This window comes from Stigmatopora argus, chromosome 22, assembly GCF_051989625.1.
Source record: "Stigmatopora argus isolate UIUO_Sarg chromosome 22, RoL_Sarg_1.0, whole genome shotgun sequence".
NCBI classification, from domain to species: Eukaryota; Metazoa; Chordata; class Actinopteri; order Syngnathiformes; family Syngnathidae; genus Stigmatopora; species Stigmatopora argus.
In genome coordinates this window covers 8,176,846-8,194,181 of record NC_135408.1, presented here as the reverse complement: position 1 = coordinate 8,194,181, position 17,336 = coordinate 8,176,846, and the positions used below count along the sequence as shown (strand labels likewise).

General features: G+C 41.6%; 3 protein-coding genes across 6 annotated transcripts; 1 reads left to right on the top strand and 2 right to left on the bottom strand.

Moving 5' to 3' along the window:
- Window positions 1-33: 33 nt before the first annotated feature.
- Window positions 34-8,493, bottom strand: c2cd2 (C2 calcium dependent domain containing 2). 4 transcript variants are annotated; one of them, XM_077591698.1, is made up of 14 exons: window positions 7,587-8,493; window positions 6,818-6,913; window positions 6,596-6,715; window positions 4,854-4,955; window positions 4,596-4,712; window positions 4,371-4,482; window positions 4,047-4,155; window positions 3,889-3,953; window positions 3,689-3,804; window positions 3,454-3,622; window positions 3,063-3,304; window positions 2,728-2,995; window positions 2,381-2,417; window positions 34-1,789 (listed from the first exon to the last, which is right to left on the bottom strand). In XM_077591698.1, the coding sequence occupies exons 1-14, from the start codon at window positions 7,869-7,871 to the stop codon at window positions 1,609-1,611; spliced, it is 2,019 nt and encodes a 672-aa protein (XP_077447824.1). In that variant the 5' UTR covers window positions 7,872-8,493; the 3' UTR covers window positions 34-1,608. The 4 variants fall into 4 exon arrangements, with proteins under 4 accessions (XP_077447824.1, XP_077447827.1, XP_077447825.1 ...); XM_077591701.1 differs by having other exon boundaries at window positions 4,371-4,479; window positions 7,587-8,492; XM_077591699.1 differs by lacking the exon at window positions 2,381-2,417 and having other exon boundaries at window positions 7,587-8,463.
- On the top strand, window positions 8,466-9,896 carry atg101 (autophagy related 101). The gene is made up of 2 exons (XM_077591703.1): window positions 8,466-9,337; window positions 9,400-9,896. The coding sequence occupies exons 1-2, from the start codon at window positions 9,086-9,088 to the stop codon at window positions 9,802-9,804; spliced, it is 657 nt and encodes a 218-aa protein (XP_077447829.1). The 5' UTR covers window positions 8,466-9,085; the 3' UTR covers window positions 9,805-9,896.
- Window positions 9,890-16,480, bottom strand: zbtb21 (zinc finger and BTB domain containing 21). Its single transcript, XM_077591697.1, has 2 exons — window positions 16,361-16,480; window positions 9,890-15,266 (listed from the first exon to the last, which is right to left on the bottom strand). Exon 2 carries the CDS (start codon window positions 15,262-15,264, stop codon window positions 12,262-12,264), a length of 3,003 nt encoding a protein of 1,000 aa, XP_077447823.1. The 5' UTR covers window positions 15,265-15,266; window positions 16,361-16,480; the 3' UTR covers window positions 9,890-12,261.
- Window positions 16,481-17,336: the final 856 nt, after the last annotated feature.

Below are 17,336 nucleotides of genomic sequence, written 5' to 3'. Positions count from 1 at the left end.
GCCTATTACAGTGGGTTGAATGAGAGCTGCAAATCAATGCATTTAGTTTTTATTCAAGTTTTTCCACACCATTTGTATACATAATGAATATGAAAATGTTATGACAACGACAGAATCCCAGCCCAGTAATTATTGCTGAAAATGAAACAATTTGCTTAATTTTGCAGCCATAAATGATCAGTGTGTTGCGTGCAAAAGACACCATCCACAACAACCCCAAAAAATGAGCAGCCCTTGTTTAATGAATGTTTTATAGTAGCATAGTGCAAACACCTTATAATAGATATTCTGCAAAAATGAAACATGAAGGTAGTACTTAGAGCAGATTTGTGGCAAAATCTTTAAAAACTTCTGTTAGGCAATCAGGTATGGCAATTGTTATTAAATAGAGATACAATTATGAGCTGGAGTTTTTTTTGGACTGTTCAATCGTGTTTAAAAGGTACAGGGCATTAGAAACAATATTATGAATGGAAAAATTGCTTTTTTTGATAAAACACGGGCATAGTTTAGTGTGACATCATAGATGGAGGACTGTCAGTCGCACTTTTTATAGGTTGGACAGGCCTGTAACTTACACTCAGTGCGACCAATGTGTTTTTAAATTTCACATTGATATATACGAGGACATGCCAGCTACCTCCAGTGTTGGAGTAGTTAAAGAGTGTTACCGAAAATCAAAACGAATGGCATTGGTAGCGTTTTGAAGTGAGATCGAGAGTATGGTAATAGGCTATAATAATCTAAATAAGTGTTGATGTGTTATGTTGACAGATGCCTATTCATGATCTTGTTCTCCATTTTCCTACTTAAAATCCAGTGCAACTTTTTTTGGGCTGGTGCAACTCAGAAGCCCAAAAATACAGTACAAGGAAAATATTTTGGGGAGCCGACATTCATTAGAATTTTTAATTATTATTATAATAATTTCAGACTTCATGGCTGATAGTGATTTTGATACATTACAGATATTCCCATATTTGCAAATCACCCACGTCTACTGTTTCCGGAAGAAAACTTGAAAGAAATAACTATGTTTAAATAGCATATTTGTACTATTCCTGCGCAAAATTGGTCATATTTCAAACTCCCACTGACCAGATTGGATAAAATGAGTCATCTCCCTTTGTGAATATTTGGAACAACAGTCATTGCGCTCCAAATAGAAAAGATGCCGGAAACAGTGCAAATCCTCAAATACCATTGTCGACTTGGTTTTTGGTCATGTAGGTCCGTCGTACGAAAGTCATGGTTTCACAGCAGTGATCGGTTACGTTTGCTCCTCAACATTGGGGAAGTAGCGAGAAGGTCCATTTCATTCCCTTCGGCTGCACGAACACTTAAGAATGCTGCTTAAAACCAAATTGAGGAAACATGCCAAATAATATTCTCTCAAGATGAAAACATGCCCGCTTATGCCATGTACACTTGTGTTAAAACAGTATGCAGCAGTTAAAAAACAAACAAAAAAAGCATACTCTGCAGTTTAGCCACACGAGCCGGAGTACCCTGACCGGCCCGTTGCGAGTCGAAAATCCCAAGCGCCAGTTGGAGGCGGTGTTCGTCGTTAGGTGTCAGGCAGGTGGGTGCCCGGTGGGAGCAGAGCCATTAGCTTTGCTTTTGCTCTTGCGGCTGAGCATGCGGCTGAGCGTAGCGGTTTTGCTGGCCCTCTCCACGGTGGCCGGGGAATCCAGGTAGACTAGGTCGTTGTGCGACTGGCTCATCCCGGGCTCCTTGCGCTGGTGACGACGCCGGAAGAAGAGCTTGGCGCTCTTCTGAAGGAAGCTGCCTGCAATGTGGAAGGGGACGGTCAGCAATGGAGACATAATAGACAAAACGGCGAGATGATGTCATGTGATGGTTTTTGTATTCGTTTGTTTTTAAATTGACGCAACTTCGTGACCTGATATTTTGCGAGTCGTAACTCGTCATAGCTAGGAGTTTCAACTCCACTTCAAAAATAGTGCCGCTGGCCGATGTTCTAAGACAAACCTTTGAAGGTTTGTGAAAGCTAGTTGCTCATTTAATTTCAAACTTGGATTCATGTTGCAGGCTTAATCAAAACACCTGCTGTGAAAGGAGAGCATATGAAAGATTTTATGTCACGTCAAAACTTGTGTACTGCGGAGGCTATTGTGACAACTTCAACTACAACCATTGAAAATCTGCACTTGAAGTCTGAAATTAAAAATGTGTTCAATATGTGCCCTGTGATAGATTAGTGATCAGCCAGCCAAACTCACTAAGAACAGTTAAATATGAAAAATATTTTAGTGCATTATAAAATGGGAATGCTTAGGAAACTACACAATGTGAGCTACTGAACTACGCACAGTAAAAACTAGAGGACTAAGGATACTACCCATAACTGGTCACTTACTCATTTGGGTATAACGTGTGCTTTGAACTGCTTTCCTCTACAACGGCAATGACAACACAGAGATTCAGACAAGTGGTCAAAAAAGAGGAAAAGGAAACAAAATGTGTAGAATCATGAATTGACAGACTTAACAGTATAGCTACACACACAAAGTAACAAAAAAAATCTAATCCATGTCAAGTTCTAGGATCTTTTTTTTCTTTTTGGAAATACTGCAAAGTGAATTATTCTCCTATCTTCTTTTCTTTCTCAGGAAATTCCCGTAGGACTCCACATTGTATCACCTTTTTTATGTTTGACTCGGGAGGTTAGAACTAACCACAAACAGGCAAATTGCAATGTCTTACCTCTTCTCTTTTTGCAGCTGACCTCCGATACGCACATGGAGAGGGAAGTATGATTTAGGTCCTCTCCCGTGTGGACCTCCCATGTCTCAGGGGGGCGGCCCACGCCACTGGGACCTCGCTGGGTTTCAGACCCCTCCAGGGGGGTGCTTGTCCCTGACACAATGGCTGTTGTCATATCCTGAGAGGAGCTTTCATCTGACAAGGAAGCGTCCATGGCTGCAGCGTAGCCTGCCATCAGAGCCAGCTCATCGTCCTGGGACAGCGGTGTCTGGAAATAACAGTCATGAACAATTGATACACACGCACACGGCCAAAATGAGCCCGGACATGCTTACTTTGGCAATCCCGGAGATGATGATGGTACTCTTCTTCACTGGGGACCTGAGCTTCTGCTTGGCAGACTGATGGAGTTGTTTGATGGCAGCCTCGGCCACGGGATCAGTGCCATTTAGCATCAGTAACTCTGTGTCCGAAGAAGACAAAGCCTTGCTGACCGATCCTCCCAGCGTCGACGTCTGATCTGAAACTCGCCGCTCGGAAAGCTTGGGCTTGAGGGTCATTGCTTTTTGGGAAGAATCTGAAGGTGAAGAAAACTTGACTTTAGATATCGATGTAAACATTAGCTCCGGAACTCACTATAATAATGACAATCATTTTATTCCAATGGTTATGTACAAACACAGACAGTCGGTTTTCCACTAACAACTAGTTATAACATCTCCTTACCAATGCTGAGCCCAGGGTGAAGCATCCGACCGGGTTTGCTCTTGACTGCGGTGATGGTGGTGACCACTGTGCCACAAGGCATGACTGTACGGTCCATCTCCACTCTCTTGGTGGAGGCTGGGGTCGGAGGCTGCCAGGACCTGACCTCACTTGGGTCCAGGTAGGTAAACTGAAAAATTCAGTTTCATTTAATCACTCCAACAGTGTTCCCTGGAAAAGAATATGCCAGTCTTACATCAGTAGTAAGTGATCCGGTCACTCCATCTTTGGTCAAGATTGAAAAGGTTTGTTGTCCTTTAGGCTGCTTCCTAACAAGGTCAAAAGGCACTTTCACCTGGCCAAGAAGGTTTTCTGAAATACACAAAATATAGTTCAGTCAGACAGAACTAAGAATGTAGAAGTAGTGTAACCACAAAAAGAAATTTGTTTCCTGACCCTCTTGAGGTTGTCCATCATTCACCAATAAAACAATAAGCTCTTTTGAGCGTCCATTCAGTTCACTGCAAGGACATAAACATTACAGGGAGTGAGAAACTTTACAATTTGGGAATACAGAATTAGAGCACTAGTTTGGGTTTTGGTGTGAAATTTACAAGATAAATGGCTGATCCCAGGAAGGATTGGCTGTGTTCTTCAAAACGGATGTATTAAACTTCTGAGGAGGGTCATTTAACTGGAGTACACACATGGGATTTATGCTGCCTGCAAGCAGAAGACAATGTTTGCATATCCACAATACAATTAGAACAATGGAATCTACTATATAGTCAATTATCAAGAAGTCATATAAATGATACATTAGGAGTCATGATGTTTTTCGATTATCAGAATCATGTAAAAAAAAAAACACATGTTAAAATGTAATTATTCATTTTAAGCCTTAACCAGACTGTCGAATGAGTTGAGAATAAGCTTACCTGCAGCATCTTCCTGCTGAGTGAGTTTCACGCAAATGTTTTTCACCAGGAGCCGCCAGTCGTGTGCGCGAGGTGGTTTGGGGGGTGAAAACACTTTGTTGCAAGTACCCTGCTGAATCATGTAAAAAAACAACAACTTATAAATCAAACAAAAGCAGACACTCCCCCTAACATTTGTCATCTTTGAGTCTATTAAGATGAAGCATGTCCTAACCAGCAACCCACCTTGACGTCATAGCCCTGAGAAGCCTTGCAACTCAATATGACGGAGGGTCGCGTTGCACGCAATACTCGCCTCAACTGCTCTTTTATTGTTGCAACACAGGAAGCGCTGACATTGTCCTGATGAAACAAGCAATGAAATCACAAATGTGCATTGAACTTGGCCTCCTCAATGTGGATTCAATTGTATGTATTCACTCTAAATTGCACTCTTGCCTTTACTTTAAGGGAAGCCATGCTTCATCCACAAAAGGAAATTACCTGGATCAAATTAGGTGTCACCTGCACCATTTCTGTCTCCAGGTGAGAAATACCCCAGCTCACTTTGACTTGATCTTCAGCTTCTTGCAACTGTAGCTCAAGCTGAGGGAAAACGAGTTAAAAAAAGGTACAATTAAATTATTGTGTACTGAGAAATATATATATTTTAAAATCCATGATTGAGACACCTAATCCGCATTTTTCCAACAGCTCTAAACATTGTAATTTGATTATAAACATTACTATTCATGAGGTGCAAGGGTGCAGTAATGTAATGCTTTGTATTTTACAGTATGAGTCATCCCCTGGCATTACCTCAGCATTTTAAATTCAAAGTGCAGTCAAAGGTTTGAAAACAAGCTTAAGTGTGCCAATATATTTGAATGGTACTACATTTACCTACAAATATACCACAAGTTTTTTATGTACTTGACTTGTTCATATGTAAACCACACTGGACTATAAACCGAGTTGTCCACATTGTATTATGCAATATTGACTGTACACCAAAAGACATACAGCTCATGAGCCTGTAGAAACCCATTAATAAACCACACTGGAATATATAAATCCCAGGCTTAAAAAAAACTTTGTTGTTCCAATCATTAAAATAACTAAGACAGAATTTTTTTTGCTAGATCCCATTTAGTCATCTTAAGAGAAAAGAGGTTGGGGAAAAAAGTCAAAATGAAAGCAAGCGATTAAGCCAAAGAACATGAGACAAGACTAAAAATGATGGCCAACAATCATGTCAGTGCAAGCCTGGATTTTAGCGTTGGACTCCAGAGTTGCCTGTGAAACGCGAAACAGCTAGTAATGACAGCGCCTAGTTGCTTCCAAAGAACAATATCCCAGTCTGCAGCGCAATCACTGACAAATCAGTGCACGTAAACGTGAAGGTCACCATAACAAAAAATAACAATTGCTTTTATTATCACCGAATAGCAGTTCAGACCACCTGACTGGCCAATCCAACCAGTGCCTGTTGTTTAAATGTTCAGGTCAAATGCTAACCAATGCCCTATTGGCTATATTGGGTCTTATGAAAAGACTTTTGAACCTTTCCAGGCTAAGCTCAAACAGCGAGCGCAAACATTGGAACCTGCTTTGAGCAAACCGACAGTTTCTAATCCTGACTGTAACCCGCTAGCCGCTCACTCATGTTGTATTTATAGTACAAAAAGAGTTTAGCAAGTACTGAGGTGTGACAAGCACCTTATTGGTTTAAAAATAATCTTTATACTACTGGGTTAGCCAGCATAGAAGAGCTCAAAGTGAACCTAAATACGGGATGAAAGCTTAGTGCAGCTAAAATCAGACCACCCGCTTGTTATGGGGTCACTCAAAACATATACACATTTCCATTGACGACTGTGGTATGCTAATTTTGGGAGCTGAGTCATCAACACGATATCTCGTTTTAGCAGGGTGAAGATGATAGATACTGGTCGACCAACACATTCGACAATGACATCCATTTTTGCAGTGATGCACCTTTATCTGGAGACCTGGGAATTCTTTGCTGACAAAAATATATTTTGTTAAATTTCCCAATATGAGTCGCAGTCGTAATTGCCGAGTCAAGATAGATACATCAACCATGTATTTTAATGCTGCTGAAAGGGAAAGATCCAATTCTAGGTCGCTTGTCACTTTTAATAAGACCCTTCATCAAGCAAGTCGCTTCAACACTGTTTTAAACGGGACGGATTATATTGCTTTCCTACGCAGGTGAACTTTACCTGCATTTCCAATGGAGTTATACACACTGTGTATTGACAAGGATCTGCTGCGCATGATGCGGCTGTGGACGCACCAAGAGAGAACTGAAACTTCTCACCGATCACCAAGCAGCAAGCAGCCTATTGGAGAAAGGAAGCATCACGCTTAAGAGATGGATTTATCCACAACTACAGATGTTAGAGGTCAATGCAATAAATATACAATACAATAAAGACATGTACCTTGTTAGGGGCAGATTTCTCAAAGCTGGACACTTTGCTGACCATGAGCTGAGATGCTTCCACATCATCTTCACGGAAGGTCAAAATAATTGGACTCTAATGAAGAAAGAAAAAGAAAATCACTTAAATTAGAATTGTGTATTAGATGAAAGGCAAGAACATTACACAATGTAACATAACAGAGTATAAATACCTGCATTGTCATTTACTATGAATACACTCAGTGCATGCACTGACCATTCACATTGCAACCACCTAACTACTACTGCCCTAACTACTTTATTGGAAATTAATTGGATAAAAATCTATGATTAACGTAGTCCCCATAGCTTTCATTGAAGACTACAGAAATTGTATTAAAATGCAATTTTAGCAAAAAAAAAACATGGTTGGACGATGCACTTGATTTACTTTCAAGGGCTACACAAAATGACGCATTGGACCGAATCTGGCCCCGGGCTTTGAGTTTGACACCTGTGACTTGCATTTGCTGCCATTGACAGCGCCAAACGTCCAATCAATCATTCGATGCCAGCCATCTGAGTCGAAACAGTTTAGACATCCAGCGCTGTCACTTGCGTTTAAGGATGAAACATTCAAAGAAAGGTTTCCCAGTTTAAAAGACATTGGAAGGCTATTGTTGTTAATAACCAATAAGCCCATTGTGGTAGTACCGAGTGAAAATATGACATTGGCATGTGCCATCAAATGAGTCATGAACAGTGCAATGAAAACATATTTTTTTATATGCATGTATGTAAATACTTACCTGACTACTCTCTCTTGATTTGGCATTCAAAGCTTTGCACCATGCTCGCCCCCACTGACTTTTCCAGCTATTCAGTGACAGCGCCCAACCCAGCAGAGAGGCGGCTTCCTCCTCCGCCGCATTGTCCTCTGCCCCAGTCCTCTCCAAACCCGTTGCCCTTAGGTGGAAATACTGTACAAAATACAGTACCAGGGTAACCAGGGATGCGATAAAAAGGGTGACCATACATAGCCACTGCGGATCCTTCAGACCAAAATATGAACCGGAACTTTCCAGGTCGGACATTCTTTGCTGATGAAAACCCACGCTTTAACACAACTCCATGGGAAACGTCTCAAGCATTATTGGGTCATCTACTTGTTTATAAAATTAGGATTGTTGATTAATAAACGGTTTGCCCTCAATCTGCGAAAGAAATGAGGCTTCTTCTCCATGTTGTTCCTTGAGGATATGTCAAGCCATAGGGATATGTCCTTAATGCAAACGACGATCGTTCTCGTTAATTCGACTTCTAAAGGTAGTTAATCATGTTAGATGAGTCCGACAAATAATAAACATCAATTCAATTCGTGTGTTAGCTCAGTTGGCTAATCCCGGCTATGGCTCGCGTAAACAGCTCATTAGCAGCGAGATCTGACAAACTTTCCTCTAAATGGAATTGTATCCAAAAATCCTCAGTGGCACGCCAGAAAACGGTGACCGATTAAAAAAAAAGAAAAAAGTTTCCCAGGGAAAAATGTTGAAAACGACTAATAAAGTGAGACAGCAGTTCTCGTCGCTTGAATAGGTTTGTGCAGTGTAATTTGTACGAGAAGTTACTGGATATGTGGCACAAACTGTAACTCCCACAATGCACTGCGAGATGCATGCGGAGGCTCAATTGCAAAAATACAAAATAGAATAATGCAATATCTTAATATAGTACACTTGATGTAGTCATACACATTTTCTTTATATATTTATAAAGTAGAAATATGTCGTCTTATTCGAATGCCGTTTTGAATGGTAAACATCATGTATATCACGCTTAGATATGTTCGGTAGGAGTCCGCATCGTACCCTGATCGTTTAAAACAAAACCACTGTGCAACACATCGTTTAAAGTAGACTAGCTAAAATGTCCGATTCGAATGTGTAAATATGAAGTGAAAAAAACTTTAGCAAAATATACATAAATAATTAATGTTTTGAACGGCGTGACTTGCCGTAGCATATACCGCTGACGTCAACAATACGTCTACTGGTCTTAACGCTAACATCTAGCTCGGTAGCTCGTCGTAATTAGAAAAAAACAAGTCTTCGACATTTTTTATTAGTTAGAAATTGGCATAAATGACCAAACGACGTATCGTCCTATAATTTTCTGAAAATCATCTGTACCGTGTACCTGTTAGAGTAAAAAATGCAGCTGTAGCAGATAGCTAATGCTAATTTATTTGTCAACAAACGCCAAGACTGCAATTACCTATCGCATGTAGCTTCTAAACCACGATTTGGCAATGAATTGTCGATCAGAGCTTCTCGAAGTTACAGTGGAGGCGAGGCAGGTTGAAGAATCAATACTGTCTTTGCTACACACCATTTTACTGCACCGAAGCACTGGAAAATTTCACTACAAAAAGGAAGGCACCTACTCTATCGGCACAGTTGGGACCGTGGACATCGACTGTGACTTCATTGACTTTACTTTTGTCCGAGTTTCCTCGGATGAGCTCGATAGGGTGATCAAAAAAGCAGCGGCTGAGTTCAAGGTACAAGTCTTCTCGTTTTAATGACGTGACAGCAATCATTAAACCCATTATTTTGTTTACAGGACGCTCTGAGCGTCTCTGGAAGCGACGGCATCGGTCAAATATCCCTGGAATTCTACCAGAAGAAGAAGTCCCGCTGGCCCTTTTCAGATGAATGTATTCCCTGGGAGGTGTGGAGCATCAAGGTCAACGTGGTCAACCTGGCCAACGAGCAGGAGAGGCAGATCTGCAGGGAGAAAGTGGGAGAGAAACTTGGCGAGAAGGTCATCAACGTGGTCGAGGTCATCAACCGTCACGAGTATCTGCCCAAGATGCCCACTCAGTCCGAAGTGGACAATGTCTTTGACACCAGTTTGAGAGAAGTCCAGCCTTATCTGTATAAAATCACATACCAGATTACGGATTCTCTGGGTACGTCTGTGAGCACCACCATGAGAAGGTTGATAAAAGACACCCTGGCACTGTGAACTTGCATATTTGTGAAACGTATGATCTAAAATGCATGAATACTCATCCTTACTTTCTGATATTTTGAATTAAAAAAATACTATCTGCATTATCCAATGAAACTCTTTATTACCGAAATAAAGCACAAAAAAACACGGTAGAAAAAAAATCACAAAATAGCAACAATAACACAACCAATGCTGATAAAAATATTAAGTAGAGCACAGTTGTACTAAAAAGTTTTTCTTAACTAGCAAAACTGGTACAAATCTTCAGAAACACATCCATGTACACAATCCAAAATACTTCCATTAACAGTGCATAAAATGTTTTGCACAGAGAATTGAAGGGCACGTTAAGTTAATATCACCATCAGGTACTTCATATTCGATGTTATTAGCAATACATATTTGCCATGTTACTTTTTTATTTATTAACTGGTCTGCGGACAGAGTGGATTACACGTACCAATTGTTGGTTAAAAAGCGTATTGCATCGCTACCATTGACGGTGATATGGTTGCTCAGGCCAAGTGGAGATTTCCATTTGGGGCATTATGAAATTAGAGTCCTATCAATCAAAAACAAACATTTAATAACAACACTCATTACAAATGCGTTAACACCATATTCAAATATGAAAAGCAGAGGACCGTAATCACATGATTCAATTTTTTTTGTTCAGTCTTGGCAATTTCCCATGAAGAGAAACTTTTTTTTGTACAAATGATACAAAATGTATAATAAACCATTAACTCATTCACTGCCATTGATCAAGATGGACATCAAATTTTTCTGAACGGTGAGGGTTAGCCATTTACTTTCATCAGAGGTTGAAAATATATTAAACTTATTAAAGCCGTTCAAAAGGAAACGACTGTTAACATGTTTTCTTCATTTTAGCAAGTGATAAATAATATGGTCAGTCAACAGATCTCTTATTTAAAGCAACACTGGTTCGTCTGTCACTGTCAACGGCAGTCTATGAGTTAATAGCTACTGTAACCTCCCTCCCATGAGTAATCTGAAATTCTGGAATAACCTGAGATATTTTGGTGTAGGTATCATGTGTTATGTTGCTGTTAAAGTATTAATAAAATGAATGTAACAAATTCATTGGTAACAAAGCAATTAGGTACAGGCATCAAACTTAAAAGGAGCATTATGTAAAATTTGAACCTTATTATTCATAAAAATGGAGCAAATATTTCAATCGACATTAAAGATCAATTTTGGAAATCCTTCTACACAGTTCTCAATGCTTTAGTTAAAATATTTACATTTTAAAATATGTTTCAGGGACACGCAATGCTATTTTATTGTTTTCAACCGATGTCCCAGCTTTCACCGTCAGCCAATAACAACAGCAAATTAAGTCAATTGCATTTTGAATTTCAAACAAAGCAGACATTTTTTTGCTACGATCGTTTTTTTCACGGGGTTCAATTGACCGTGGCAAAGACACCGTCTTGCAGTATCGTTTTTTGACTGCCGGTCTTACATAATAGCTCCTTCAAAGTCACAAGTGTACAACTGAAGCAGTTTCGACCATTTTGACATCTTCCTATTTGCATGAAGGCAAAAAAGTGCACGAGGCGTGAAGAATCTTTAACACAGTAAGGAAATTCTGATGCAATAGCATAGCACTAACCTATAATTAAACAGCAGCCAATGAAGCATTTACCAAGAAAACAATGGATGTCATCATTCCTCTTTTCTTTGCTCATTAAAGTCACATGTGGTGCAGCTCATGAAAGTCACATGGGTTACAACTCCATAACTTGTTCTCCCAAAATACCAATCCATGAATGTGAATACAAAGAGGCAACTATGACAAGTTTAACGAGATGATTTTGGACTGAATAATATCAAAAGCCCCAAAACATCCAGCAATTGTTGCACATTCATGTTTATACAATGAGTATTAGGGTCACACTAAAAAGAAAAAAAATGAATCAAGTACTAAAACGATGACGAAATTTTAAAATTCACACGATTATGATTTTTATTCAGTGTAGATGTTTTTCCCCCATGAAAAATACATGACTTTTTATAGTATTTTGCTTTTTAGTGTGACCCATATACTCCGTCTGTTCATAACCAATTCAACAACAACAACTTGAAGGGAAAGGCGACACCTTTATCATCTGCATCACGGGAAAAATAATCAGTTTTAATAAATTAAAATATTAAAAACAGAATTTCACTTAAGATGTATAATAGTGGCTAAATCTGTAAAACTGGCACCTATCAGCATGTGTAAAAGGGTATAACTGACATCACAAAAAAGTCGCAAGCAGCCATTTTATTTACGTAAAACCATTAACCGTCCTTCACGTGAAGCTCATGAAAGGTGTCGTCTTTCCCCTTAACGTAGGACACATGCGAGTAAACTATACATTCAAAGTCTGCATTTTCCAGGCTTACTTTTGTGATTGAGTGCGAACCCTCAAGACTGGGGAAAAAGATGCCGGGTGCCTAAACGTGGCCGTGGCTTTGCTCATGGCTCCAGAGACTGAAAGCGGTCTTGAAGGTCCTATGACAGAGTTTGCATATGTATTGCCTCTTGAAGGTCAAGGCGGAAAGAGAAGGGGCGTGGTAAAAGAGGGTCTCCGAATCCTGAGCCCCGCTGGAATTCTCGGCGCTGTTTGACCTTGACGCGGGACTATGGCTACCGGGTAGCTGCTCGTGCGGAGCGTGGATCTTGTTGTTTAGCGCCGACACGGAAGGCTCAGGGCTGCTGGACTCGTCGGCCATAGCCAGCCCAGAGGGCCGTTCGGAGTTTGGGGCGGACATGGGAGGGGACGGTGACGGAGGCGGGGGGTTCCCGTCCATCTCTTTGGCCGAGTGTTCGTTTGTGCTCGACATGTGAGACTGAAAGTGGCTCCAAAGGCGGAAGTTGGTCCTGAAGGCTTTGTTGCAGATGTGGCAGATGAAGGGCTTGATGTGGCACAGGAGCTCCTGGTGTCGTTCCAGATCTTTGCGGGAACTGAAGAGACTCCCGCATTTCTCGCAAGGCCAGACGCCAGCTTCTTCCAATGCGGTCTGGCCGGTCTCCATTTCTTCTCGCTCGCTCACCGCCTCTTCCAAGGGCTCTTCTTTCACCACCAGTTTACCGAGATGGCCCATGCTCAGGTCCTCGGGCATATACGACGAAGAGTCCTCTGAATCGTACATGTGGGTGCCTGAAGAGTCGTTGTAAATATTGCTGTCGCTGGCCGGAGCCTCGCTGTTGTAGTGCTCCTCTAGGAACATTTCCGACATTCCTTCGTCATGCTCGTGTTGCCTCAGATTCATCTGTTCCTTCATATTCATCACGTTGTTGTTGTGCACCTCCACCTGGTGGCGCCAGATGCTGAAGGAGGTCTTGAAGGTTCGCATGCATTCCAGGCACGTCAGTTTTTTGTACTTGCAGTGCACCTCGTGGTCTTTCTTGACTGTGGCACTGGAGAATTTCAGGCCGCAGTACGGACATACGGTGGCATTCCGGCAGCCCCTTTCATGATCGCACTGCTCGATGAGTGAGGGCAACTTCATGTTGCAGAGTCTACATGCGTAAACGCCAGCATCAGAATTCTTCTGGTGAATCACCTCATCCTGTTCCTGGTAAAGGATGTTTTCCCCTTCCGTGTCCTTGTCAGCTTTTTCTGCAGGATGTGTCCTTAAATGCTGCCTATACTGTGACTGAAACACAAAAGCTTTCCCACAGTAGGGACATACAAAGGTGGACCTTGATCGTTTTTTGCTGAGGGTGGAAGACTGCAAAGCTTGTTTGTTCCTTTTTAACTTCCAGAGCAGAGCTTTCTTAATCTCCCGCTCTCGCACAATATCTATAAGTTTCTTTTGGAATCGATCATCCATGACCGGGGAGCTTGAGGATGACGCCGGGTTCTGGAGGACCCCGTGCTGAGTTTGACAGTGTGTCCACACTTTGAAGTTGGTATGAAAGCGCTTGTGGCAGATGTCACAAGCGTACGGCTTTTCGGGGTTGTGGTACATATTTACGTGCCGATGTAGTCCGGCGCTGGACCTGAAAACCTTGAAACAGTTCCAGCAGGTAAAAATCTTGTTTGGCGACGACTCCTGATTGTGCTCGTTCTCGTCGCTTTGAGAAACGACTTCTGATGAGTTTTCTTCAGGGGAGACAGCCCGTTCTCTAATTATTCTGTTCTTTTTGAACGGGTAACGTCTGTTATCGGACCTTTCCTTACGTTTCCCGAAAGGGATTAAGTTAACCTTGGAACATTGTTCGTAATTTGTTTGCAACGTTTTAAGATTGACCGGCAAAGATTCTTCCACTGTGATTCGAACAATGTCTAACGGGTCTGCGAGAGGACTGCTGGGTTCTACTTTCACAACCTGCCCTCTTTCCATAGGAGTTTGTCCATCGCGTCTACAGTGGGACTTTGACGTGAGAATAATCGGCGACCGTCTGGAGTTGCCATTGCGAGCAGATATTTTGGAATCCGATAATTTAGATGCCATTTTAGCGAGGGATTGGTCGTGATTTTGTAGCTCTTTAAGTTCCAGTGTGGGCGAAAAGACCGGAACGGGGCTGTCCATAGATAAGGATCTTCGGAGTAAGCTTTTTATGAGTGGCCCGCTCCGGTCGATAGTCTGGCTCACCTCAGACGCTTGAATCCGAGAAGCTAATTTTGTACAGTAGTGAGGGTCTTGCACCTCTGAATCACGATTCGTATTCTGGTCGGAACGAGTGGGCAGTGTCGTCTGATGGACTTCAGCGTCACAGAATGATGCCGAGGTTTTCAGCTGTGGCCTATAAGAAGAGATGCACGAGGGATTCCCTTTCAAAATGGAGGCATACGGATGTGTGGACCTCTTTCCGGAAGATTCGCTCCGTTCGGGTGAATTTCTAGTCAGCTGTTCAGAGTTTCTGGCCGAGTCAAAGGAGTTAGGTTCTGACGGTGGCCGAGTCACCTCAGTTGTGACTAGAGACGACGAGCTTTCTGGTGTTTTGGCCTGAAAGAGTTGACAAGCGGATTCAGAAGTGTCATTCCGGACACGACAAACAATGACTCCGCTCCTTGTCTGGACATCACTGTCATCCCCTTCCGTATAGGAGAGCCTTTTCCTAGAGACGCAATAGGACACATGCGGCCTTGTGGACACTATGTTGGTGAGGAAGGGGATCCCCAATGTGTAGCCCAGCTCTTGTATGGCTGAAAGACTGCCTTTGTCCACAAAAAGCGACGAGGAGTAAATATAATTCAGAACGATCTCAAAGGCATCAGGTTCGCAGAAGTCCAGCTTTACAACTTTGAGTGAGGCGTCCTCCATCCTGGTAAAAAGGGACTGAAAATATTCACTACTGGCAGCCAGAACACTTTTATGGGCTTGGTACCGTTGATCAGCCACAATTAGCACCACGTCACACATGTGTCCTCGGAGACGCTGTTCATTGAGTAACCCCAGCACCGAGAGGGCATGGCTAGGATAACTATAGTGCACCAGGCTCTCCATTGCTAGATGACACAAGAGGAAAAAAAACACTGTGAAATTTAACATGACAAGCATCATTGACTATTGAGCTCTATTTGGCAGGGAACAATAACAACAATTCATACACTAAGCTAACTTTCAAATAAAACGTTATGCAATGTGGAAAAAAATGTGTTTATTATTCCATCCATCCATTTTCCAATCCCATTAACCAGTAAATACATTTTTATTGTCGACAGTGAGATAATCGTTCAAGTGAGCCTTGTACCCCAAAATGTATAGCTTCCCACCCTGTCATAACAATACATAGACATGCTATAATTATGGATGATTGAATTTCATGTCAGATCAATCAGATTTACGCGATCTGATGCATTTTCTCACGACACATCAGAGCAGTTTTGTTCGTTTTTGACGCAAACGTGCTCCTCTGTACGGGGTACACAAATCCAGTGAATAATTGTGCTAATTATCGGCGTTGCGAACTTCCTCACGTCATTTTAGACGTTTTCCCTCATTCGCCCGTGTAACACTTGGGACCCAAATAGCGAACCTCACCCCAAATTGCGAATCCGTCGTCACTCGTGTCGTTTTTTTTCCCCTCTACTAGGAAGTCAAGTAACACGGACGGGGTATTAGCTCATCCGTGAGACGTGGCGCACTCCCGCATGGGACTTTACTTCTCCCCCTCCCCAAAAAATGTCACTTTAGTCAACAAGAATGGCACCGCCTTTGGGATTTGTGAGGCGAATCAATACGGGGTCACGTTCAGCCATTCCTGCGCTGTCGTTTGGCGAGAATGCGGTGGCGAAAAGTTGGGCGCGTTGTGGACTCAGTTGGATACGCTCTCGCTAGAAAAGAATTATAAATACACCCGCTGTGCCTTTTAGAGAACCGGTTTGTTTATTATTGACTGTGAAGCGATGAAAAATCGGCAATACGAGACGCCGCACCGAGCTAAACAGGTTGTAGCTGCTCCGGTTTAACACCAGAATAACTGCCCCTTTGAGTTACGTCAGGGTGAAAAGAAAAAAAAAGCGCCCGCTAAAATGCTTCTCTATGAGCGAATGTTCCACTCTATATTTAGCCGAACTTCAAATGGATTTTTTCTTCTTACCCGGCCTTCGTGATTAACTTCTTTCAGCCAAACAATCTGGACTTTATTCAGTGTTGTGTCGTTTTCTGCGCACTGGTCGTGATTCCATCCATCTTGAATTTGACGTCATCCCAGACCAGGGATGAGGTCATTGCAATGAAAGCTCGTCACGTGCACTGCGCTTGGATTGGCTGGATAGCCGAGAAGGCGGGACCAAATGAGGACTGACGTTGGCAGAAATTAAAGAGATATTACCTGAGTTTTTTTTGTGCAATTGAAATACAGAAATATTCTTACATTATAATTGATTTAATCTTATCCTTACCTCATTACCCGCACAAAAATCTAATTTTGTCTTAATTGTGTTGTCACTTTGCTTTAAAGGGAGTAGTACTTCACACATGTCTTACATGCATACTGTACGTTAATTCAAATGAGGCATGTGTAATAAATATAGATATTACACAGGTTTGAAGGGACAGACAACATTTTGACCTCCAAATTAAAAAAAGACCTGCAATCAACCCCAACACCAGTGTTGCTTGTTTACTACTTAGCGCGTTACCTTATGCAGGTTATTTTATGCATACAGTGATGTGCACATCTGTGTTCCACTACCAGAAAAGTGTTATCATTAAAAATGTCTTAAAATCACTTACAGAAATGAACACAAGTCATTTGATCACGTATCTTGAAGTCACATTTATATGTCAATAAGCTTCTAAGGTGTGGCACTCATTGCATCACTGCAGATGCTTACCTCATGTCACATTCAACATGTAAATGTACTTCAATGGGCTCATGTTATAGAAAATGTCTAGTAAATATGAGGTTAACTTATTTTAACCCTTATTTAATCTCCTTTCTAACCTAATATTTGTAGCAAGCTTAATTAGGTACATTTTTATAACCCCACTAGCACAAAATGATATTTCATCCAGACAAAAATAAATGAAAAATACAAGATTATATTTGCTGACACAATATGTGGCAGTAT